At 38.0% G+C, this 19,289-nt stretch overlaps 2 protein-coding genes across 2 annotated transcripts; both read right to left on the bottom strand.

Annotated features, from left to right (window-relative positions):
* Positions 1-68: 68 nt before the first annotated feature.
* washc5 (WASH complex subunit 5) lies at positions 69-12,011 on the bottom strand. The gene is made up of 29 exons (XM_043261482.1): positions 11,941-12,011; positions 11,384-11,639; positions 11,137-11,282; positions 10,798-10,882; positions 10,616-10,716; positions 10,248-10,440; positions 9,582-9,734; positions 8,656-8,769; positions 8,408-8,579; positions 7,142-7,269; positions 6,773-6,902; positions 6,572-6,684; positions 6,325-6,491; positions 6,167-6,242; positions 5,703-5,813; positions 5,462-5,602; positions 4,888-4,968; positions 4,606-4,707; positions 4,347-4,526; positions 4,141-4,265; positions 3,897-4,059; positions 3,073-3,175; positions 2,914-2,993; positions 2,724-2,827; positions 2,515-2,644; positions 2,249-2,345; positions 1,040-1,193; positions 406-493; positions 69-303 (listed from the first exon to the last, which is right to left on the bottom strand). Exons 2-29 carry the CDS (start codon positions 11,567-11,569, stop codon positions 247-249), a joined length of 3,480 nt encoding a protein of 1,159 aa, XP_043117417.1. The 5' UTR covers positions 11,570-11,639; positions 11,941-12,011; the 3' UTR covers positions 69-246.
* A 1,981-nt stretch (positions 12,012-13,992) lies between these two features.
* On the bottom strand, positions 13,993-19,147 carry LOC122360281 (zinc fingers and homeoboxes protein 1-like). Its single transcript, XM_043260734.1, has 3 exons — positions 18,678-19,147; positions 17,582-17,846; positions 13,993-17,192 (listed from the first exon to the last, which is right to left on the bottom strand). The coding sequence occupies exons 2-3, from the start codon at positions 17,739-17,741 to the stop codon at positions 14,863-14,865; spliced, it is 2,490 nt and encodes an 829-aa protein (XP_043116669.1). The 5' UTR covers positions 17,742-17,846; positions 18,678-19,147; the 3' UTR covers positions 13,993-14,862.
* Positions 19,148-19,289: the final 142 nt, after the last annotated feature.

The following is a 19,289-nucleotide window of genomic DNA, read 5'->3' as shown; positions in this document are numbered from 1 at the left end:
CTTATTGCTGTCGCCACCATTTTATAAAAGCAATAAATCTTGATTGAAACGTTTGGAGACTAACAGACTAAGAGTCCTAAAAATATGGCATTTATTACACCGGCAGACAGACATCAGATCAGTAACGGCTACAAAAGATGATCATGTTTTAAAATTGAAATGTTAAAAATGCTAATTAATTTCATTATGCTTTAAGAGAAAGACAAATGATATCAAATATGATTTGACATTAAATCACAGGCACATTTACAGCACAGTCCTGAACTCATCAAAAACGAAACTTGGCACATGAGCCTCGGCCACCTGAAAAGGAAGAAAACGTGATTTCTCATTTTATGTAGTAAAATATTTGTGCATTTAAAAAATTATAATAAAAATGCAAAATCCCATATCAATATATCCTACCTTTCTGGGCAGTTTAGTGTAACGCACATAGTCCTCCAGAAACATTAAGGCTCCGACTACATCTGAAGGCATATCAGGAATCTTTTGACTGGAACAGAGACACACGTCTGTCATTATTATGCAGAAAAAAAAAGGATATAATTTTTTTTTTGCATTGTTATAACTTTAAATAATTTGTACTGCTTTGTGTTTAATATTCTTAATTTTTTCATTACTGTAATACATTTAATAGTGTATATTTATACATCAATGTAGTATCTGTTATGATGCTTATATAAAAAAAGCTTATACTACAGTAATATAACAATAACATTTTGCTTTCTATATATTCTTATTTATTATATTTTGTATTATTTTAATCTTTATAACTTTCTTAATATGTTATGTATTTTTATAATATATTTAATAGCTAAAAATATTTTTATAATCATTTTTATTAGTTTGTTTATTTTAACAGTAAATGTTATTTTAGAAATATCATATTTTAGAAATATATACTTTTTATAACTATACAATCTATAGGTTTTATTGCATAACTCTATATATAGAGTTGTAATTGTATTTTATTGTATATTTTATTTATTAATTTATTTTAATAGTCCTATAATAATCGATCATGACTGAAGCGAGGTACCTGGTGCACTGCTCCATTATGGAGCGAATAAACTGTCCAATCAGAGCCAGGAACTGTTCAGTGTATCTGGAGTGAAACTGTTTGAGCAGCGTCAGGAGACCGAGGACCAGAGGCGCCCAATCCACCGGGTCTGCAGCCTTCCTGCACGTCATGCCTGACAAAACACACAAACAAACCCACGCCAGCAGCACCACCACGTTTTCTCAGAAATTAATACTACTTTTAAATCAAGAATGTATTTGACCGATTGAAAAATCACAGTAAAGACATTTACGAACTTGCAAAAGTTTTCCATTTTAAATAAAGGCAGTTTTTTTAATTTATATTCATCACAAATGAAAACAAATCACACAAAGCCAAAATGTGCACCTTTCATAACCCATAATAGGGGCACAATTGTGGGTTATGAAACGTTCATATTTTGGTTTTGAGACAACCGGCTGACATGCACGCAAGGTTAAAAACACGACACACATTTATTTTTAGCTAATTTGTTCAAAGACTCCCAAATGATTTGTGCAACCATTTATTTTTCCAAACCCCTCCGGTGATTGGTCGGTTTCATTAAAGCGGCGTTTATGAGCTTTTAATGCTACAAAAGTGACATCTAGTGGCAAAAAATTAATTTGCATGTTCATTCAGACCAACGAATGCAAAACAAGTTGACTCTTCATGTTGAGTAACCCAGCTGCAAACCACCTTTTCACACAGTAAGCAACAAAACACTTTCAACACCGATGATAATTTTTTTTTTTTTTTTTTCTTGAGCAGTAAATATATAACCGAATGATTTCTGAATCATCACACGACACTGAAAGCTCTGTATCTGAAGCTTTGCATCACGGGAATAAATTGCACTTTAAAATGTAACAAAATGAAAAACAGATATATGGATGCTAATAATATTTCACAATTGTACAGTTCTAAGTGTGCTTCTGATCAAGTACGTGCAGTCTTGGTGAGCATAAGAGACTGTTTAAAAACATGCTGTATGTGAGGTATGAGAGGACAAAAATGTTTGTAGATATTCAGGAAGCATGTTATGTTTACACAGCTGTTTCTCTGAAAAATAATGCGGTGGCCAGTAATTCTGCTCTGAAATAGACATGCAGTCCCCGTTTCAACCGCTAGCTGGCAATATCACACACTGCACCTTTAAAAGAGGTCTTATAATCATTTCAACAGCGCTCTAGAAAATCGGTTACAGACCTTGGCTTTTGTTGTACTGCAGTTTTGGCAGCTGAGCGATGAGGAACAGGAAGTTCACGATGGGAAAGTAAGGCAGGCGCTTCGTGGTGATGTAGATCTGAAAGGAGCGATTCGAATTCAACAATAAAAAGCGGTTCACGTCAACAGGCTGTATAGGATGAACTGAAATTTAGGTCTCCTTTTGCAAAAAAAAATAAAATAAATTTGACAAGAACATCACTGGCATGGAGAAATAAGGGCAGGTCGGATGAAGACGCGCGGCTCACTTTGTTAAGTGGGTTTTGGATCCCAGCGGCCTCCAGGTACGCGGTGATCTCGTAGAGCAGAGTGTTGTCCTCTTTGGGATACGGCAGGGATGGATCCTGGTAATGAGCTTCGATGTCAGACAGCAGAGACCTGGAAATGACCACAGGTGACGTACCGTTCAGCGTGCAGGCTGTCTACGAGGGGGAAAGAAACATCATTCTCAACCCACTTGTTGAGATTATCCAGCGCCGCAGTGAGGTGCTTTGAGTCAAATTTGCAGGAGTAGTTGAGTTCGTTGGCTATCTGCTGCCTCAGGATCTGCATCTGACCCACCTGTCAAAGGATCATTGAATGGTTTTGGATAACTACTCTGAAAAAGACAAAAAACTAACATCTCGTGGATGAAAAGGAAGCAGCACCTTCATGATGGCTTCCAGATACGCTGGCCAGATCTTCTGGGTTTTGGCCACAGCGTTGACATAGACTTTGCTTGAATTTGCTGGATATTAATGGCGAAACACAAATATAATCAAGGACATTATTGTGGGAATATAAAGCAGTCTATCAAACACACCTACCCACAATTCCTTTGACAGGATTGACCGCCGACAGCAGAGCTTTAAAGGCGTCGACCACAGCTTTGTCCTTCAGGATGTTCTTCTGAAGGACTGTCAGAAAATTCTGCAGTGAGGAAACAAGGACAGATTATTAGTAGTAGTAGCAGTACATTTTTTGAATAATTAATCATTAATGTTTTGATACAATTACAGTTTTCATTCATTTCTTTTGATTTGAAATCAACTTTTGATTTGATTCTTTTGTTACAGTTTAGAATTGATATATTAGATTTAAAAATAAGATTAATAAATTATACTAATAATAGACTAATACTACTAACTGTATTGTACATTGTTTATTTATATTTTACATGACACTAATTCAGTTCTCTACAAAATCTTACAATATATTTGAAATTATGATGCAATTTGAGCTGATTCTTTTGATACGGTTTAAATTGTATTATTATTTTTTTTTTAAACTAACATACTAATAATACTACAAATAACTCTATTGTTATTATTATTATTAACCTTTTTTAAATTTTATTTATCAATTATGTAACATTAAATTCTTTACTAAACTGATATAATCAATATATCAGAAAGCTGAAATTTGGATGCAGTTCCCTCATTAGAGCTTTAATTTATTATTACTACTAAAACTAACATATACAACAAGTGTATTATTATTAATAACATTTTTGCATTTTTTTAATTGGTCAAAGCAACATTTACTGTAAAAAGGAAGGTTGCATGGTATTCACTAGAGGTGTAAATATTATTATTGGATCCTCACAATTTTTTCTTGGTATCTAATCAAGAATAGTTCTATTAAGCTTGACCTGCAGCTCTTTGACGATCATGAAACACAGGAGTCGGTCGAGTCCGTTCAGGCCGAAGGTTCCCAGCGTGTCCTGAATCTCCGAGAAGAGTCGGTTGTTGGTCACTTCCTGATGCGTCTTCATATCGTACCAGGTGTTCAGCTGATCAATGTAACACGTCGTTCTGAAACAAAACAAAGACAAGCAACATGGCATTTCTCCAGACATTTAGCTCTCGACCGTCAAAGCGTTCACGTTGACTTACTTTGGATCTGTGATCCTCAGGATTTCCCTGCAAAGACGTCCAATAAACGTGGCGGATTCGTCAACTGACGGATACTTAGGAATGGGAATGTGTGTGGACTGATAGACGCTTTGCCAATCTTGGATCTGAAAAGAACCTCTTCAAATTAACACAAGCTGTAAGAAGTAAAAATAAACTGCTAAATCAGTTCAAATCAATGCCAAGACCTTGGTTCGGAGGAAACTGTTGCACTCCTGCTCTACGTTGTAGTTGATGATACGAGACACTTCTTCCTGCCAGATCTTCAGGCCGTAGATGCTCACGTAATCCTGAATGTATTCAAACGAGCGGTAAAACCCGTCCATGGTGGCAGCCATTTCCTTCAGCTTTGGCATCAATTCACTGGGCTGAAAAATACATCACTGATTAACTTCTAAACCAACTCATATAATGCAGAACAGAATGAGAAGAAGGTGGTTTGCTGACTTTGGCTTTGGGGTTGAAGATGAGGCCTTTGTGCAAAGCATAAGCCACGCGCTTGACAAGCTCTTTCCTGATCCCGTCCTCCAGAAGCTGCTTCGGATCCACCTGAAACAGAGATATTTTTATGTTTGCTGAGCTCTCCTCTCAAACGCATCATCAGCATTAATAAAAAACATCCCTGTTAACTTTCTTAATGCACATTTCTTTTTTTTTTTGGTGAATGAAACAAAAAGGCTGTTTGTGATCAATAGAAATGATCCAGGTGTAACATTCAGAAAATCATACCTTGATAATGCCGACGAGTGTGGTCTTCATCATCAGAATCCCTTCAGTGAAGACTGAGATGGCATGAGTGAGTTTAGCTACCTGTTAGATGAAGCAAATTACTTTATTATTATTACTTACTAAATAAATACACAAAATGAACCCAATACTGATCACTGGTTTTTAAGAAATTTTAGCTGAGCAAGTTAGAGTAAATATGAATATAGAGAGTAAAAAAAAAAAAAATAAAATAAAATGAATATATATATATATATATATATATATATATATATATATATATATATATATATATATATATATATATATATATATATATATATATATATATATTAGTAAACAAATGTAAAATATAATGTATATATAGAAGACAAAAAAATATAAACAAATATAGATTAAGTATACACATTATTTATAAATAAACAGATTAAAATAAATAATTACATAAAATACATTTTAGGATTATTACAACTATATATATATATATATATATATATATATATATATATATATATATATATATATATATATATATATATATATATATATATATGAATACAAAATATAACTGTTGTACCTCATAACGGGCGCCGAGTTGAGCGTAGTCCTTCAGTTTGTCTTTGTCCAGACGTGTGGGCACCTCCATAATATCATGGATCTGCAGTTTGATGATTTTGGCCAATGAGGTGAACATACTTTCGGGAATGATCTGCAGAACCTGGAGGCATGTTTGCCAGCGACACAGTTAAAGTGATCTGGACCCAATCGCAATATTTTAAGCAAAAGATCCCATCATGAATCAAAACTCTTCTTCACACCTTTCTGACATAAGCCACCAGCTCCCCAGAGTAAAACTGAGACACGCTCAGCAGATCTGGACTGTTGACCTGGTTGATCCGTAAGAGAGGCAGATCCAGCGCAGACGCAAGCTGTTCATATTCATAAAGCTCATGTTATATCACACACTTCAGAGGTGGATCTGTTTCTAGTGTCATACGTGACCCTGGAGCACAAAACCAGTCTTAAGTAGCAATAGCCAAAAATACACTCTATGGGTCAAAATTATAGATTATCACAATTATCATATTTAGCAAATTTCCACTCAAAACTTCATTTTTGCCAACTTTAAATGAGATTTGCACCCTCAGATTCAAGATTTTCAAATAGTTGTATAGATGATGCATATATTATTTCAGATGATGCATAAATAGTTTCAAAAAATGGATCCTTATGATTGTTTTGCGGTCCAGAGTCACATATGAAACATGTCATTCTGACTGACCTTTAGAAAAGTGGCTCTGAGTTTGGTCACCATGGAGGGGTTTGCTCTGATGCTCTCTTGCATTATTGATGTGAAGCTTTGAGAAAAACATTTGGTTTAGGAACTTAAACCTAAAATTTTGAAGAGAAATCAAGAAGAGGCCAAGGTAGCGCCATCACCTGTCAATGATCTGCCACGCATAGGACAGATCTCCCACGATCTGCATAGTGATGAGCACTTCCTCTTTGATGTTGATGGTGCGGATCATCTGGTGGAGGAACTTGCGTGTGTCCGCCAGGAACTGACACACCTGCAGGTTGGACTCCAGCTGGTGAAACTCTTGGACCTAACCAGAGAAACAACGTCATGTGAAATCAGAGCAGAGAGTCCACGTCGCAAGCAGAACATGTTCAGCTATGTCTGTACCTCCACCAGAGCCTGAATGAGCTGCACTGTCTTCCTCCCAGCTGCGGTTGAATCCTCGTAGTTCAGGGACTCGATCTGCTTGGAGATCTCTCTGAACCAGGCCTGAAGATTCTCTGATCAAACAAATGAACGAATCAACACGACCGCAGTGATGTCTACCGTTTGCCTCCTCCATGTCGTGGGATCACAAAAGCATTTTACCGTTTTTCTCCACCCTGGTGAGAGGTTTGACCCCAGAAAACACCTCGGCCAGCTCCATCATCCTCTCTGATCCCTCTTTCTTGTAGCTCTCCCATTTCAGCTGCTTCTCTGCCAACATCTGCTTGAACATCTGAGAACCACACAAACCGAGAGAAATGAGTCTCTAATGCATCATTACTCCAGTCTTTAGGGTCAAATGGTCTTTCAGAAATCATTCTAATATGCTGGCCTGCTGCATTTATTATTATTTTTTTTATTATTATTAGTCCTGAAAGCAGTTACGAGAATGGAAATGCATTAGTAGTAATACGTAAAAGTAATAATAATTTAAAAAAACTTTAAATAATTGAGAATCATTAAAATTTGTACCTCTTTGAGTATGAACTCAAACTGTGCCGTGTCCAGCAGCAGCTGAAACAGTATTTTGGGATTGTATTTGGAGTCATTGATGACTTGCTCCTTGATCTGGCGCAGTCTCTTGTTGTTTGGATCATAAGCTTTGACAAAAATGTAAAAAACAATTACTTAGAAAGGCATTTTGATACATTGCAAAGTAAATTCAATAATCAAAACAGCTAGACCAAGGTCCCCTAAAAAGGGGGTCCTGCACCCATTACAGGGCCTCAGAAAACTTCGAAGGGGACCTCTAGATTACTGAAAACTATCTGTAATTCACCCTCTTAACAAATTTGATGAATTAATGAATTTATTTGAAAACATGAATATATTAGGAAATATTTTTTTAAAGTGTGATTTTTGTTTAAAGCGTATACAAATTGTACAAAGTCTTGGAATCTTTATTAACGAATATACATTTATTGTTGTGCCAAGCTCTAAAATATTTTATGAGGTAGAAATGCATAAAATAAATAAATAAATAATCATACATTCAGTTATGGACTTTATTTAAATTTGAAGGGGCCATGTGACGAAGCTAAAAATAGCATTATTTTGTGTATTTGGTGTAATGTAAGGTGTTGTGTTCACATAGTTTTAGGTTAAAAAGATTTCTTTTTCCATATATCGTACATTATTGTTGCTTTCTGAACAGTGTTGATTTTTACGATTGCTCATTGTTCTGAAAAGCATAATCTGCTATGATTGGCCAGCTATCCAGTGCGTTGTGATTGGCTGATAACCTCAAGCCCCTGTTACACCCCTTACAATATTTGAAAATACACAGCGTCTCTACGACATGGCAGCAGCTGCCCTAGAGCTACAGCAAGACAAAAAAAGGCACACCTTCTTTCATTGTGGAAACATTTAAGCAGCATTATGCAAAACATTTGAGTGTTATTATGCAAATCTTTCAACACAATACGGCAGAGACATGTTTGAACGAAGCATTATAGGAAGGAGCAGAGGAGTCTTAACTTTTATAAAGAATATGTCTTTGGATTTGAGACTTAAGTCTTTGCAACTGTACTTATTCACAACTTTACATATCTTATATATGCACAAGCGGCTTGTAACACTCCAAAGAGAAGGGGAAAAAAAATCACATCATTTGACCCCTTTAAGCTTTCTTATCAAAGCGGAAGTACCAGAAACATCTGGTCTATTCTCTTTTCTCTTTTTTTTTCTCAAATTATTGTTAAAAGGTTTGGGAAACTTCACGGGTCCATGACATCTCACCGGACTCGGCAGTGTGCAGCATCAGCCAGCGGATGGCAACGTTACAGTCACGGAGGCAGTTCAGCAGTTTGGGAATGTTGTCCAGGACTATTTCTTCTCTCAGGAATCCCTCCTTTAATAACTGCTGCACCTGCGGCCGCAAACTCTCCACACTGGCAGCGTATCGACCGGCCTGAGAGGACAAAACAGTGACTAAGTGCAAGTCCAGAGTGAATGCCTGTTAACAGGGACAGCTCAGGTGACAGTACCTGTTCTTTGATGTTGGCGGTGTCCAATGTGTAGTTCAGGGCTGTTTTAGCAGCTTTATATGGTTCCCACGCCTCCACTAGATTCACAGTGATCCCCATATATATGCTTATAACCTAATGATTTAAGGTTGATATTGCAGTAAACATGTACACTGTCTTCTGAATTATTAGTTGTATTATACAAGTAGAAATTCTGGTAATATTATATATATATATATATATATATATATATATATATATATATATATATATATATATATATATATATATATATAGATAGATAGAGATAGAGATAGATAGATAGATAGATAGATAGATAGATAGATAGATAGATAGATAGTCTCAACAAGTGCAATGTGTCTGAATAAAACAATATGCTGAACTGTTAAGACTGATTTTTCATAGGCTTAATGGACCGAGACTCTAGAAAGAACAGCATCACATCCTCTTGAACCACTGTTTGAAGAATTTATGTTCCAGAATCTGCCAGTAAGTTTGGGGAACTCATTTTTAGTCCATCTTCTATTTTGAAACATCTATCTTGTAGAGATTGACTAAGCTAAGATATGTTTTCTGACTCTGCAGACCCAATGAGCATTTCGCTGCCTAATGGTCATTCCTTAACTTTGCTAATTCTATTACTGCATTACTATTGCATCCTTCTCATGGGCATTTAATGATTTAACTTTTAGTTCAGAGTTCTGATGTCTTTCTTGGCTCTTTTTATCTTGCCTAATAATTTGGCACACCTGAATATGAATAAGATTAAATATAAAATCAATAGTAGTTATTAAGATTTCTGTGGTTTGCGATTGGTAAAATGTTCTTGGAAAAAAATATGACCAGAATTTCAACTTGCCTAATAATTCGGTACACAGTGTATACATGACATTTTGGAAGCGACACGATTAACTCAGTCTTCTCACCCAGTTGTCAGGGAAGTATTTGTCCACGATCTCTCTCATCTTGGCCTGTTGTGTATGCAGGATGGAGGGAGTGAAGTATAAGCAGACACACAGCATAGCGGCCTGCGTGGCCAGCGCTGTACTGCGGTGCTCCGGCAGAGGATACGCAGACACCTGCAACACAACAGATCACGTATTTACATAACATCAGGCATAATTACACAGAAGTCATGTCTAAATGAGGGGGTTTTGAACCCATGGATATTAAAAAAATAAACGTAAATGGAAAAAAATATGAAAATATGAAAAATATGAAAAAAAACCATAAATGCATACCCATACTTTTTTCTTTTTTTTTTACATATCTAGTTAGTTGTTTTACACATTTTATCTTTCTAAACAGTAAAATAATTTGTCATAAACTTATTTTATTATCTATTTGGTATATATGTATGATTTAAAAAAACTTTTACTGAACCTTTCCAATTACTTTCGTTTTTTGCATTTTATCTGTCAATAAAATGTAATATTTTACTATTACCAAACTTATTTTGGCCATTTTATCTGTCATGATCATTATCAAACTATTTTTACTATTAATATTCATACAAATTTTCTGAGGACCCCCAGCAGACCCTTGCAGCCCCCAGTTTGAAAACCCTGACCTAAATCGCAGCACTGTCTCACCTGGTTGTAAATGTCATCGGAGCGGAGGCGGCCGATCACCATACTGATGAAGGTGGTGCTGATGGGAACTCTCTGGAAGTAGCTTTCAGGGTAGTTGGGTGGCCGTTTGGCCCCCGGGTGGCTGGAGTATCCCGTACTGCGCAGGAGCTTGCAGATGTCATCCAGGTTGGAGTCGGCCGAGGATCGAGCAGCACTGAGGAGATGAGAAATATTATTTATTCAGTAACACATTGACATGTTTTTCCAGTTGTTGAGAAGTTACACCTCAACTGAACTGCTTGTGAGCTGTTCAGGCCAATGAGATTAAAAAATAAATAAATAAAACATCTCCAAAAAACACAAAGATATAAGGTTATATAGAGTCGTACCTGTATCTATAGTAGGACACCAGCATCCTTTCTCTCACCTCCCCCTCCATCTTTTGATCAATGACCAGTAACATGACTCCATACAGGTACAGAGCCTCACACTGACGGAAACCACATGCATTTATAAACATTTATCCTATTGACTCCCATTTGTATTTATGGAAGCATAAATCAGACTTTACCAGGAGCTGTTTCCCATCTTCATTCAACAAAACAGTTTCTAGCGTTTGCTGAATGTAGACCCCTTCATTGAGATCATCCAAATACCTTCGGAGGAAACAATTCATTGTGTTTAAATGAATAAATAATTTAAGATTAGAATCAGGAAGAAAAACTACATCAGATTTTTGCAGCAAAGCATATAAATGCAAATAAAAGCGAAACTAATAGCACCATAATTATAAGACGATTAAATTTTTTTTTTTTGTCTCAATTTCAGATATTGCATTTGAAAAAAGGATAATAATAATAATAATAATAATAATAATAATAATAATAATAATAATAAATAAATAACACACCTTATCAAGTCAACAACATATTTATGGACACTTTCGAAGGCCAAGTAGAACCGTGTTAATATTTCAATGTTATTTTCCCGAAACTCCTCATCCAAATCCTGCAGCTCTGGCTTTGCTTCCAGCTTACTCTCATAATACTCCGGACCCTAGAAAACACAGATTCATATCAAAACCATTTGCTTAAATCTGTTTTATCATCTTAGAAAACCCAGCTCACGTTAATTTAAGAAGATGACAATTAGGGTACCTTAAAATAGCTGAAATCACAGATTATGTCTCCATATTTCTGTTGGTCGCTCTTGTCTTTGAGTCTGAAAACTGCAGGAATAAATTCTGACAGTCTGAGTAATTCTGCTATGATGGCATTTCCTCTGGACACAATCCGGAGGATGGCCTGACCACACAGGTTGTTCTCTGCCAGAAAGTCCACCATGATGAGGAAGAAAACAACAGATCTGTTCTCTATTCAAAGATTCATTCAGTCTCCTCAGTGATGGCCAGATCTGATGACATTCAATAATAATAATAAAAAAACAACATTACTTTTGCACACTACCCACATAACTGACTGCTATCATTACAAGTGCACATACAGTCCTTAACCCGAACTCAAATTATTTGTTTTCATAATACATTTCAATAAAACCTTTTCTTCAAAATTGAGCAAACGGCGCTCAGACGGTGTGGATGCACCAGATACGATTCACTATGAACGAAGGGATGCACTACAATAGCCAAAACCACATATAAAATAAGTGTATATGATTATATTTTGTTTGTTGAATTTAGATTCTAGTCACTCACCCTCTGCAGTACAGATCAGACGCTTCCTGTTTACAAATCACGTGAGTGTCACGAGAAGAACTCATTGGTCGCTCCGCCCAACACTTAGGTTAAATGGCTACGCACTTTTCAACTGCTTCAAAATAAAAGCCTCACAGTTGACGCTTTAACAGTGATTTTTCGGTTTATAAAAGTTGGTTTATTGTATGCCATTACCAAACCATTAGTATTTAAGTATTTTATTTGACAAACATTCAATACTGTTTTACGTTTATAAAAAAAGCTACTGTTAAAGTGTTGAGTCCACTTTCAAAAATGTAATTATCATTACATTTAATATTGCACATAGGTTATATTTTATTAGATTGAAAATCCCATTATAAGCACATAATAGTCCTCCTGAAACTTCTGAAATCACTTTTTTACACAGTATTCTTCAATATATTAGAGAAATATTCACAGGAAGGTGTGTATTCTTTTAACTTTTTAACAAATAAAGCATATCGTTCGCTTTAGCCCAACCATATAGTTTTGTGATTTTAGTAGTGCTGCTATAATTTACTATATAAAATGTAATGTTATACTAAAATATGTTTCATGCCATAGTGCCAGTATATTTTATAATCTTGTCTCAGTCATAATTAATGAGATTTGAGATTGAAAATAACAACGTGATGCCATTACGACACATATTGAAAAGAACTCTGAGAAGAAAAAGAACAGCATACAGCATTTTTTTTTCATCCAAATTTATTGTGTTGTCCTCAAACAAGTAGAAAATATATATATATATTTAGTCTAAATCAAGCAAAAGCCTATTAAAACAGTTCAATTAAATTAAAAGCATTGCACAAGGCCTATGGCTCTGGGAAATAAAGCTTTTGCCACCACAGCGGCATCTACAGATTTTAAGGCTCGTCATTTTCACATCACAATCCATGATGGTTCCGGGTCTGTGTTACTATTATTGGTGCATGTAAAAATCTGTTTTTCAGAGCCTAGAAACAGACAAGTCTTTTCTGAATCTGACCATTTTTGAAACGCTGTAGTTTAACGCTATTAGTGACAGCTGAAGGAAGCACGACATATAACTGTGGTTTGATTCTAAACTAAAATGCATTCAAAGCAAGATCCCAGTAAGGCTCTCAAACTCTAAAAAACACATAAGGATCAGTTGTTAACAGTGGAGAGGACACATTTTGCTAAGTTTAAATGTGCTATTTTGTTCAAACAGTACTTACCATGTTCACAGAGGCACCTTTGACCTCTCGCCTATAATACACTACAGTATTCACAGGAAAATGCAGAAGGTTGCAAGCAAGTCAAATGAGTTTTCACCAAAAAAGTAAGAAATCCAGGACATACAAACAAAAATACAACATAGAGCTCTTAAAAATCTGTAAAATATCGGCCTGAAATCACACAAGAATTATTTGAAATAATCACCTTACACGCAGACCCACTCGTGTAGAGGTGAAAGTTACCATCACTATAAATACAAACTTATAAAAGGATTTAAACTACTGGTTGAGCATAAAGGTATATGTACAAACTGAACACTTTTTTCCTCTCCATCGTTCTACTAAAATGTCAGATACATGCTGATATAATGAACATGGTGAATGTCTTACGCAGGGGCGATTTTAAAAGTACCAGTCATAGTGCTGTTTTCATGCACAAATATTATAAAAAGACAACCTCAAATTACACCCACACTGTAATTATTCATCAACTGTTCATGTTTCATTTAGTCCTAAAAAACCAAAGTATTAATGGAAACCAGAAACACATTCATCAAAAGAGAAAGAAATTCTGCAGCAGTCATAGAGAAGAAAAACATAACACTTCATGATTAGGTCAAATATGCGTTATCCGTTTAAATGCGACAAGCAAATGAAAGTCCCCTTTGCCTACAGGCTTATGAACTGCGTAGTGAAATCTGAGCGAGATTTTACTTCAAAAATGAACAAACAACCAAAAGAAAAAAAGAAAAAAAAAGGAATTTCTCATGTTTCCACTGAATTTTAGAAAATACTTGAAAACGGTCCAGTTAAAAAAAAAAAACAGCAAAATAGTCACATCACCTGTTTATTACAACCATGTCCACAAAATAAGTTTGCCCACAAGATGAGTATTGGCTGTTATTGTTTGAAGATGACCCCCCACAATGGCTGTCAGCAGGATTACAGGAACACCTACAACTTCCTGTTAGGATGTACTATGCTGTTTACCAGATATTGATGCTTAGTATGTTGAAAAAACACTGGGAATGAAAGATAAAACACTTTGTGTCACTGAATTTGGAAATTCGATTTGAAATGTTTGGTCTCGCCCTACATAAATAAGGTGGCTGGTTGTTTTTTTTTTTTTTTTTTTTTTTTTTTTTAAGTTCCGTACATCACGGAGGTTGACAAAGTGCCTCATGCGTCTAATTGACACAATGTATTCATGCATATTCCCTTAATTAGCTACTGTGTCCATTATTAAGGGAACAATAACATTCAATACTATACCTTTGGCACTAAGTATTCTCCATTTGACTCCAAATGAAAAAAAGCCCATTTAAAAGACCTTTTACAGGCCTAGGATGTCTTTGCATGTACATGGGTTAAGGTGCATGACCAATTCTGGTAGACAGAAGTTCAAATTCTATGCATGATAACATGATTACTACTAATCCAGGGATCTTGGGTTAGTTATTGCTGCACTTCAGAGCCGCAGAAAAAAAACCCTGTTATTTGTGCATGATTTCTCAAGGTTTGAATGCAGTCAAACATTCTGATCAAAAACAATGTTTTTGCTAAAAAGGTCTTATTAAACCTTACGTGAAACTACATAAAATATAAGAATTGGTGCAGTGGTAGAGGGCATGTGGTCGAGACCCAAAAGAGTCATGGTTTTTCACCAAGGGTCATTGCTCAGAATAAAGCCAATTTAGAAAGATCACTGACCCTCAGACACAGACAATGTTTTTCGAACACTCTGCGGAGGCTCCCAGGCATCGCTGTCATCAGTGTCGTCATCATCTTCATCACCTTCTTCATCTCCCAAAGCAGGTCCTTGCTCCTCCACCGCCGTCTCATTTTCACCATGTGACTCTTCTTCCTCTTCATCTTGTTCTTCATTTCCCGTTTTATCCTCAAACGGGTTGGTACCCATATCCTCCTTCCGATGAATCTCCGCAAACCACTCTCTCACCTGCTCGTAGCTCATGTTAGACTTAGCAACAAGCTCGTCCAAGTCCTGTTCGTTCAGAAACTTGTGCTTCAAGTAGTACTCCTTCAGAATATCCCGTCCAGACTTGAACCGGATTGGCAAATTCTTCTCCAATTCTGTGTGCTTCTTCGCTTTTCTACTACGGGTTCTTCCCCAACCGCGATTCCGAATCCTCCGTTTTCTGCTTTTGTTGCCATTCGTTCCTCCTGCGTTTCCACTCTGATAATAAAAATACCACTTCAAGTTGCCATTCTTCCAGGCGTAGCGTGTATCGCCAAACCAGTTGACAATGTAGGACCGAGGCAGTCCGCTCTCATCAGCCAACTGGTCATATTCTTCCGTCGAGGGCCACTGGGTGCGAACAAACGCAGTCTTCAAAACATGAAGCTGTTCAGGGGTTTTTTTAGTCACCTTCTCTTTGCTCAGCCTCTTTCCTCCGGGTGGAGTTTGGCTCCCCTTCTTTTGGGATGTTTCACCATCTGCTTTCGACTCTGCGGAATCAGGCACAGGGGTTTTTCTTTTTTCGGTGAACCAGGCGTCGATCTCACGCCTGGTGAGCTTGGTCTCGGCCCTCAGCCGGCTGAGCTCTTCATCCGTTGGTGTGTCACATTTCTGGAAGCTTTCCTCTAGGACCACCAACTGCTCTGGTGTCTTTTCTTTAAACTTCTGCAAGGTAAAGTCTGGGAAGGGGTTCCAGGTTTTGGCGCGCGTCTCCTTCTCTTTGATGGGCGATGGTGTTGGAGACTGTGGCGTTTCGTCGCTAGAGTCGATAACAATAGTGGTACTGCTACTACTCCTGGGATTGTCATTCGCAATAAAGGCGTGGCTGTTTTTAGAATTGCGCTGGTTGTATCTGGTGTCACTGAACCACTTTTTAATCTCACCTTTGGTGAGGTTGGTCAACTTCATTAGCCTAGCTATCTCCGCATCACTAGCAAACTGATTCTTCAGATAGCTTGCTTTCAATTCAGCTAGTTGTTCCTTGGATTTCTTAGGCCGCAGACCAAAATGATCTACACTGAGTGCAGAGTTCTCCTGAGGGGTCAATGATGGGGGTTGAATGGTAGTAGCTCTTTTAGTTTCACTGAGCGCAGGGCTTATTTGATTGGTTGCGATCTTAGGAGTCTGGCTTTGATTGGGCATTCCTGCTACTGTCAGGGTTATCGGAGTGGTCACTGGGAGACTATTAGCCGTGCCAACCTGTGTCAGAACCAGACCTGGCTGCCCCACAATCTGGCAAGTCTGAAGAATAGACTGCAGGCCATTAGTGGCGGAAAGATGATGGGCCGGGATAACTGTGATGGTCTGGGGAACCGTGTGGACTGTGCCATTAAATTGCTTTCTCCTGGCTTCCTCAACCTCTTCTGGGGTCCAGCTAACGCCATGCTTCAAACGCTGAGCAGAAAACCAGATCTTTATCTGCTCCTCACTGAACTTGGTCTGGGCTGCAAGTCCCATGATTTCAGACACCGATGGGTAAGGGAACTTCTTGTACGTGTTCACCAGGACTGCATTGGAGTCCATTGCAGCATTATATGTGGGAATACTACTTACTGGTATTAGAAGTTGTGTTTGAGCGCTCTGCTGGGCCTGCAAGGCAGAAAGCACTTGAGCCAAGCCGGCCGGGAGAACCGTGGCAGGGTTCATAACCAGCTTCTTCTGATCTGCTACCACAGGGTTTGAAATATTGACAAGAACGCTGGGCTTTACACACTCTGTGAGCAATGGGCTCATGAGTTCTGGTGCCATGGAAGAGCCCATCACTGACGCTTCCAAGGGCTCCAGTTCCATCTCACTTTCAGTTAGTGCCTCGCTTTCACTCGTGCCTTTCAGAGAAACGGCTATTCTCTTGGGTTCAGACTTGCTTTTCATTTTCATTATAGGAGTCTTGCTGAGAGGGATTCCAGTAACTGAGGGGTCATCACTATCCTCCATCTCCGTCTGCACAAATCCACCCTCAGCAGTCAGATCAGAGATGGGCTGCTCTAGTGGCGTTTGACCTGAGCGTTTCCCTGAAGAACGACAGTCCTCACTCGAGAAATGGATCCCTTCATATTCTGTAGGGACAGAAAAGGATTAAGCATTGTACATGAGAGTCTAATAGATAAAAAGTACAAGAATTTTGACTTGTTAAAGTGCGTTTTTTTTTTTGTCCTAACCAACTGCAACCACAAACAACAAGAGGTTGCTTTGTTATTTTGCATTCTGCTAAGTAGCCCCGCCCACTGTGAAATTCCACTTGTCCTAAATCTCACTGAACATAGCGGTGTATTAAACACACACACACACACACACACACACACATATGTATTTTTTTGCAGCATCTAAACTCTTAATGTGAACACAATAATTACTTGTCACTAGAAACTTGTCATGTTGCACTTGATTAGGACACAGCACTATTCCAACCAGGCCACAAAAAAAAGCCTTTAGAAGTGAACTTCACCTGTCTCTGTTTCCATGGGAACCACTGCTCCCTCAGTAGGACCGTCTGCCATACTCTCAGCTCCTTCATTCCCTTCCAGGGCCTCCATATCAGGATCTTGCTCTACGACATCTGACGGAAGCACCATGCAGGGGGTTGTGGACTTCCTTCTGCTCGACATTGTGCTTGAGAACGTGAAAAAGAAAATCTAAACTGGCCAGAACCTTCAGGAGGTTGAATTTACATGTTAAACATTAGTCCCATTCCAAGATTTGAGCTCAACATCCTGAAAGACACAAAGAAACAAACACACACACACAAGTCACTGGTTATAATGTAAATATGGGACAGTTGACCTATAATTAAAAACATTTACTGATGCGTTCAGATTCACACTAGGGTTATCTGCTGCATTCCACTATAATGTAATATGGCATTGTGTGACACAAAAAAAATTTGTATTACTATTAGTAAAGTATTACTAATAATATTAATAAATGAAAGTGTTAGAAATGTATTGTTATTGGAAAAACCTAACATTAAAAGTTGTGAATGTTTACATTAACTATTGCATAAAGAAATAACATAAAATGAAAATGAACGACAGAGCATTTAGAAATCAGCATTTAAGATGAACAAATGATATACATAACGCATTAATCATTGCTAATGCATCCGGTCCTTTTGTGTCACTATATAATAGGCGTCACCACCGGACAATAGTTCAGTAGAAGACGAAGAAATGTCAGACGTGTAGCGAGTTTAGGTGCGTTTTGAGCGTGGTCTCGCTGTGGCGGGTCCATGACGGCACAGATGGTTAAACCACGATAATGAATTACCATAATCAAGAACTTAAGCGTTATCGTTTTACCGTGGTAGTGACATATGCACCACCTTATTTACCGAGCTACCGTTGAATTCCATGGTAATGGTAGATGCATAGAAAATGTTTCCAGCTAACATCACTGTACCATGATGTGCATGTATGGTACCCCAAAATTGCTCAGAAAATTACTACAGTATTACCATGCTACAAAGTATAAAACAACATAATAGCACGGTACTTTCCGGTACTTTTTGTTCGTGAGGGAGCTTTCAGGAATGCGACGGAACTCACCGGCCGGGGGGTTCAGCGTCAGATCGCGGCTCTGGGTTCGAGTATCCCCCGGTTCAGCGGCAGGAAGAGCGGAGGCGAGGCGGACCGAGACCCGCCGCACGTAGAGGGGGGAAAACCCTGGATGGACCGGACAGATGCCACGCCGATCGGATCTTTCGCTCCAGATGTCTCCGTTACTCTGTTATTTTGGCCGAGCGCACCGCGCTGCTCTTTTATGCGTCTCTCAGTAAACACAATAATCATCTGCGCTCATTTTAATGGCAGTTTTTAATGATCATCAGGCGTCACCGCTGTCAGTGTTATACGTCGTGACATCATCGCCAGGCGACTCCCCGCCGTCACATAAAGTCGGCGTTAAAACAACACGTTTGGACGTTAATTTGATCACGACAGCCACACAGGACTTTGTACGGGTTTAGCGCACACACTTGTGGACTTTAAAATTGTCCGTGCGCTACGAAACCAGAGCATTGACTACAGAAACGTACAACCTCCAAACTATTCAACTGTCCAATCAGAGCCAGCGCGCGGTCACGTGACCATCATGCATCTCTGCATAGATTCAAGTGGAATTTTCCCCTTGTTTCCTACTAGCTTCATTTAGATTTCATC

The sequence above is a fragment of the Puntigrus tetrazona genome, chromosome 16 (assembly GCF_018831695.1).
Source record: "Puntigrus tetrazona isolate hp1 chromosome 16, ASM1883169v1, whole genome shotgun sequence".
NCBI lineage: Eukaryota > Metazoa > Chordata > Actinopteri > Cypriniformes > Cyprinidae > Puntigrus > Puntigrus tetrazona.
The sequence above is the reverse complement of the archived record's forward strand: the minus strand, read 5'-3'. Positions and strand labels throughout refer to the sequence as shown.

Bases quoted from the DNA above. Each gene is read 5' to 3' on its own strand.
- washc5 (XM_043261482.1), bottom strand. From the start codon at position 11,569: ATGGTGGACTTTCTGGCAGAGAACAACCTGTGTGGTCAGGCCATCCTC. The intron at 5,814-6,166 runs GTCAGTCAGAAT...GAATATGAACAG, and splicing joins TCAGAGCCACTTTTCTAAAG to CTTGCGTCTGCGCTGGATCT. The intron at 2,828-2,913 runs GTGCTGCTTCCT...ATCCTTTGACAG, and splicing joins ATCTGGAAGCCATCATGAAG to GTGGGTCAGATGCAGATCCT.
- LOC122360281 (XM_043260734.1), bottom strand. From the start codon at position 17,741: ATGTCGAGCAGAAGGAAGTCCACAACCCCCTGCATGGTGCTTCCGTCA. The intron at 17,193-17,581 runs GTGAAGTTCACT...CTGTCCCTACAG, and splicing joins TCCCATGGAAACAGAGACAG to AATATGAAGGGATCCATTTC.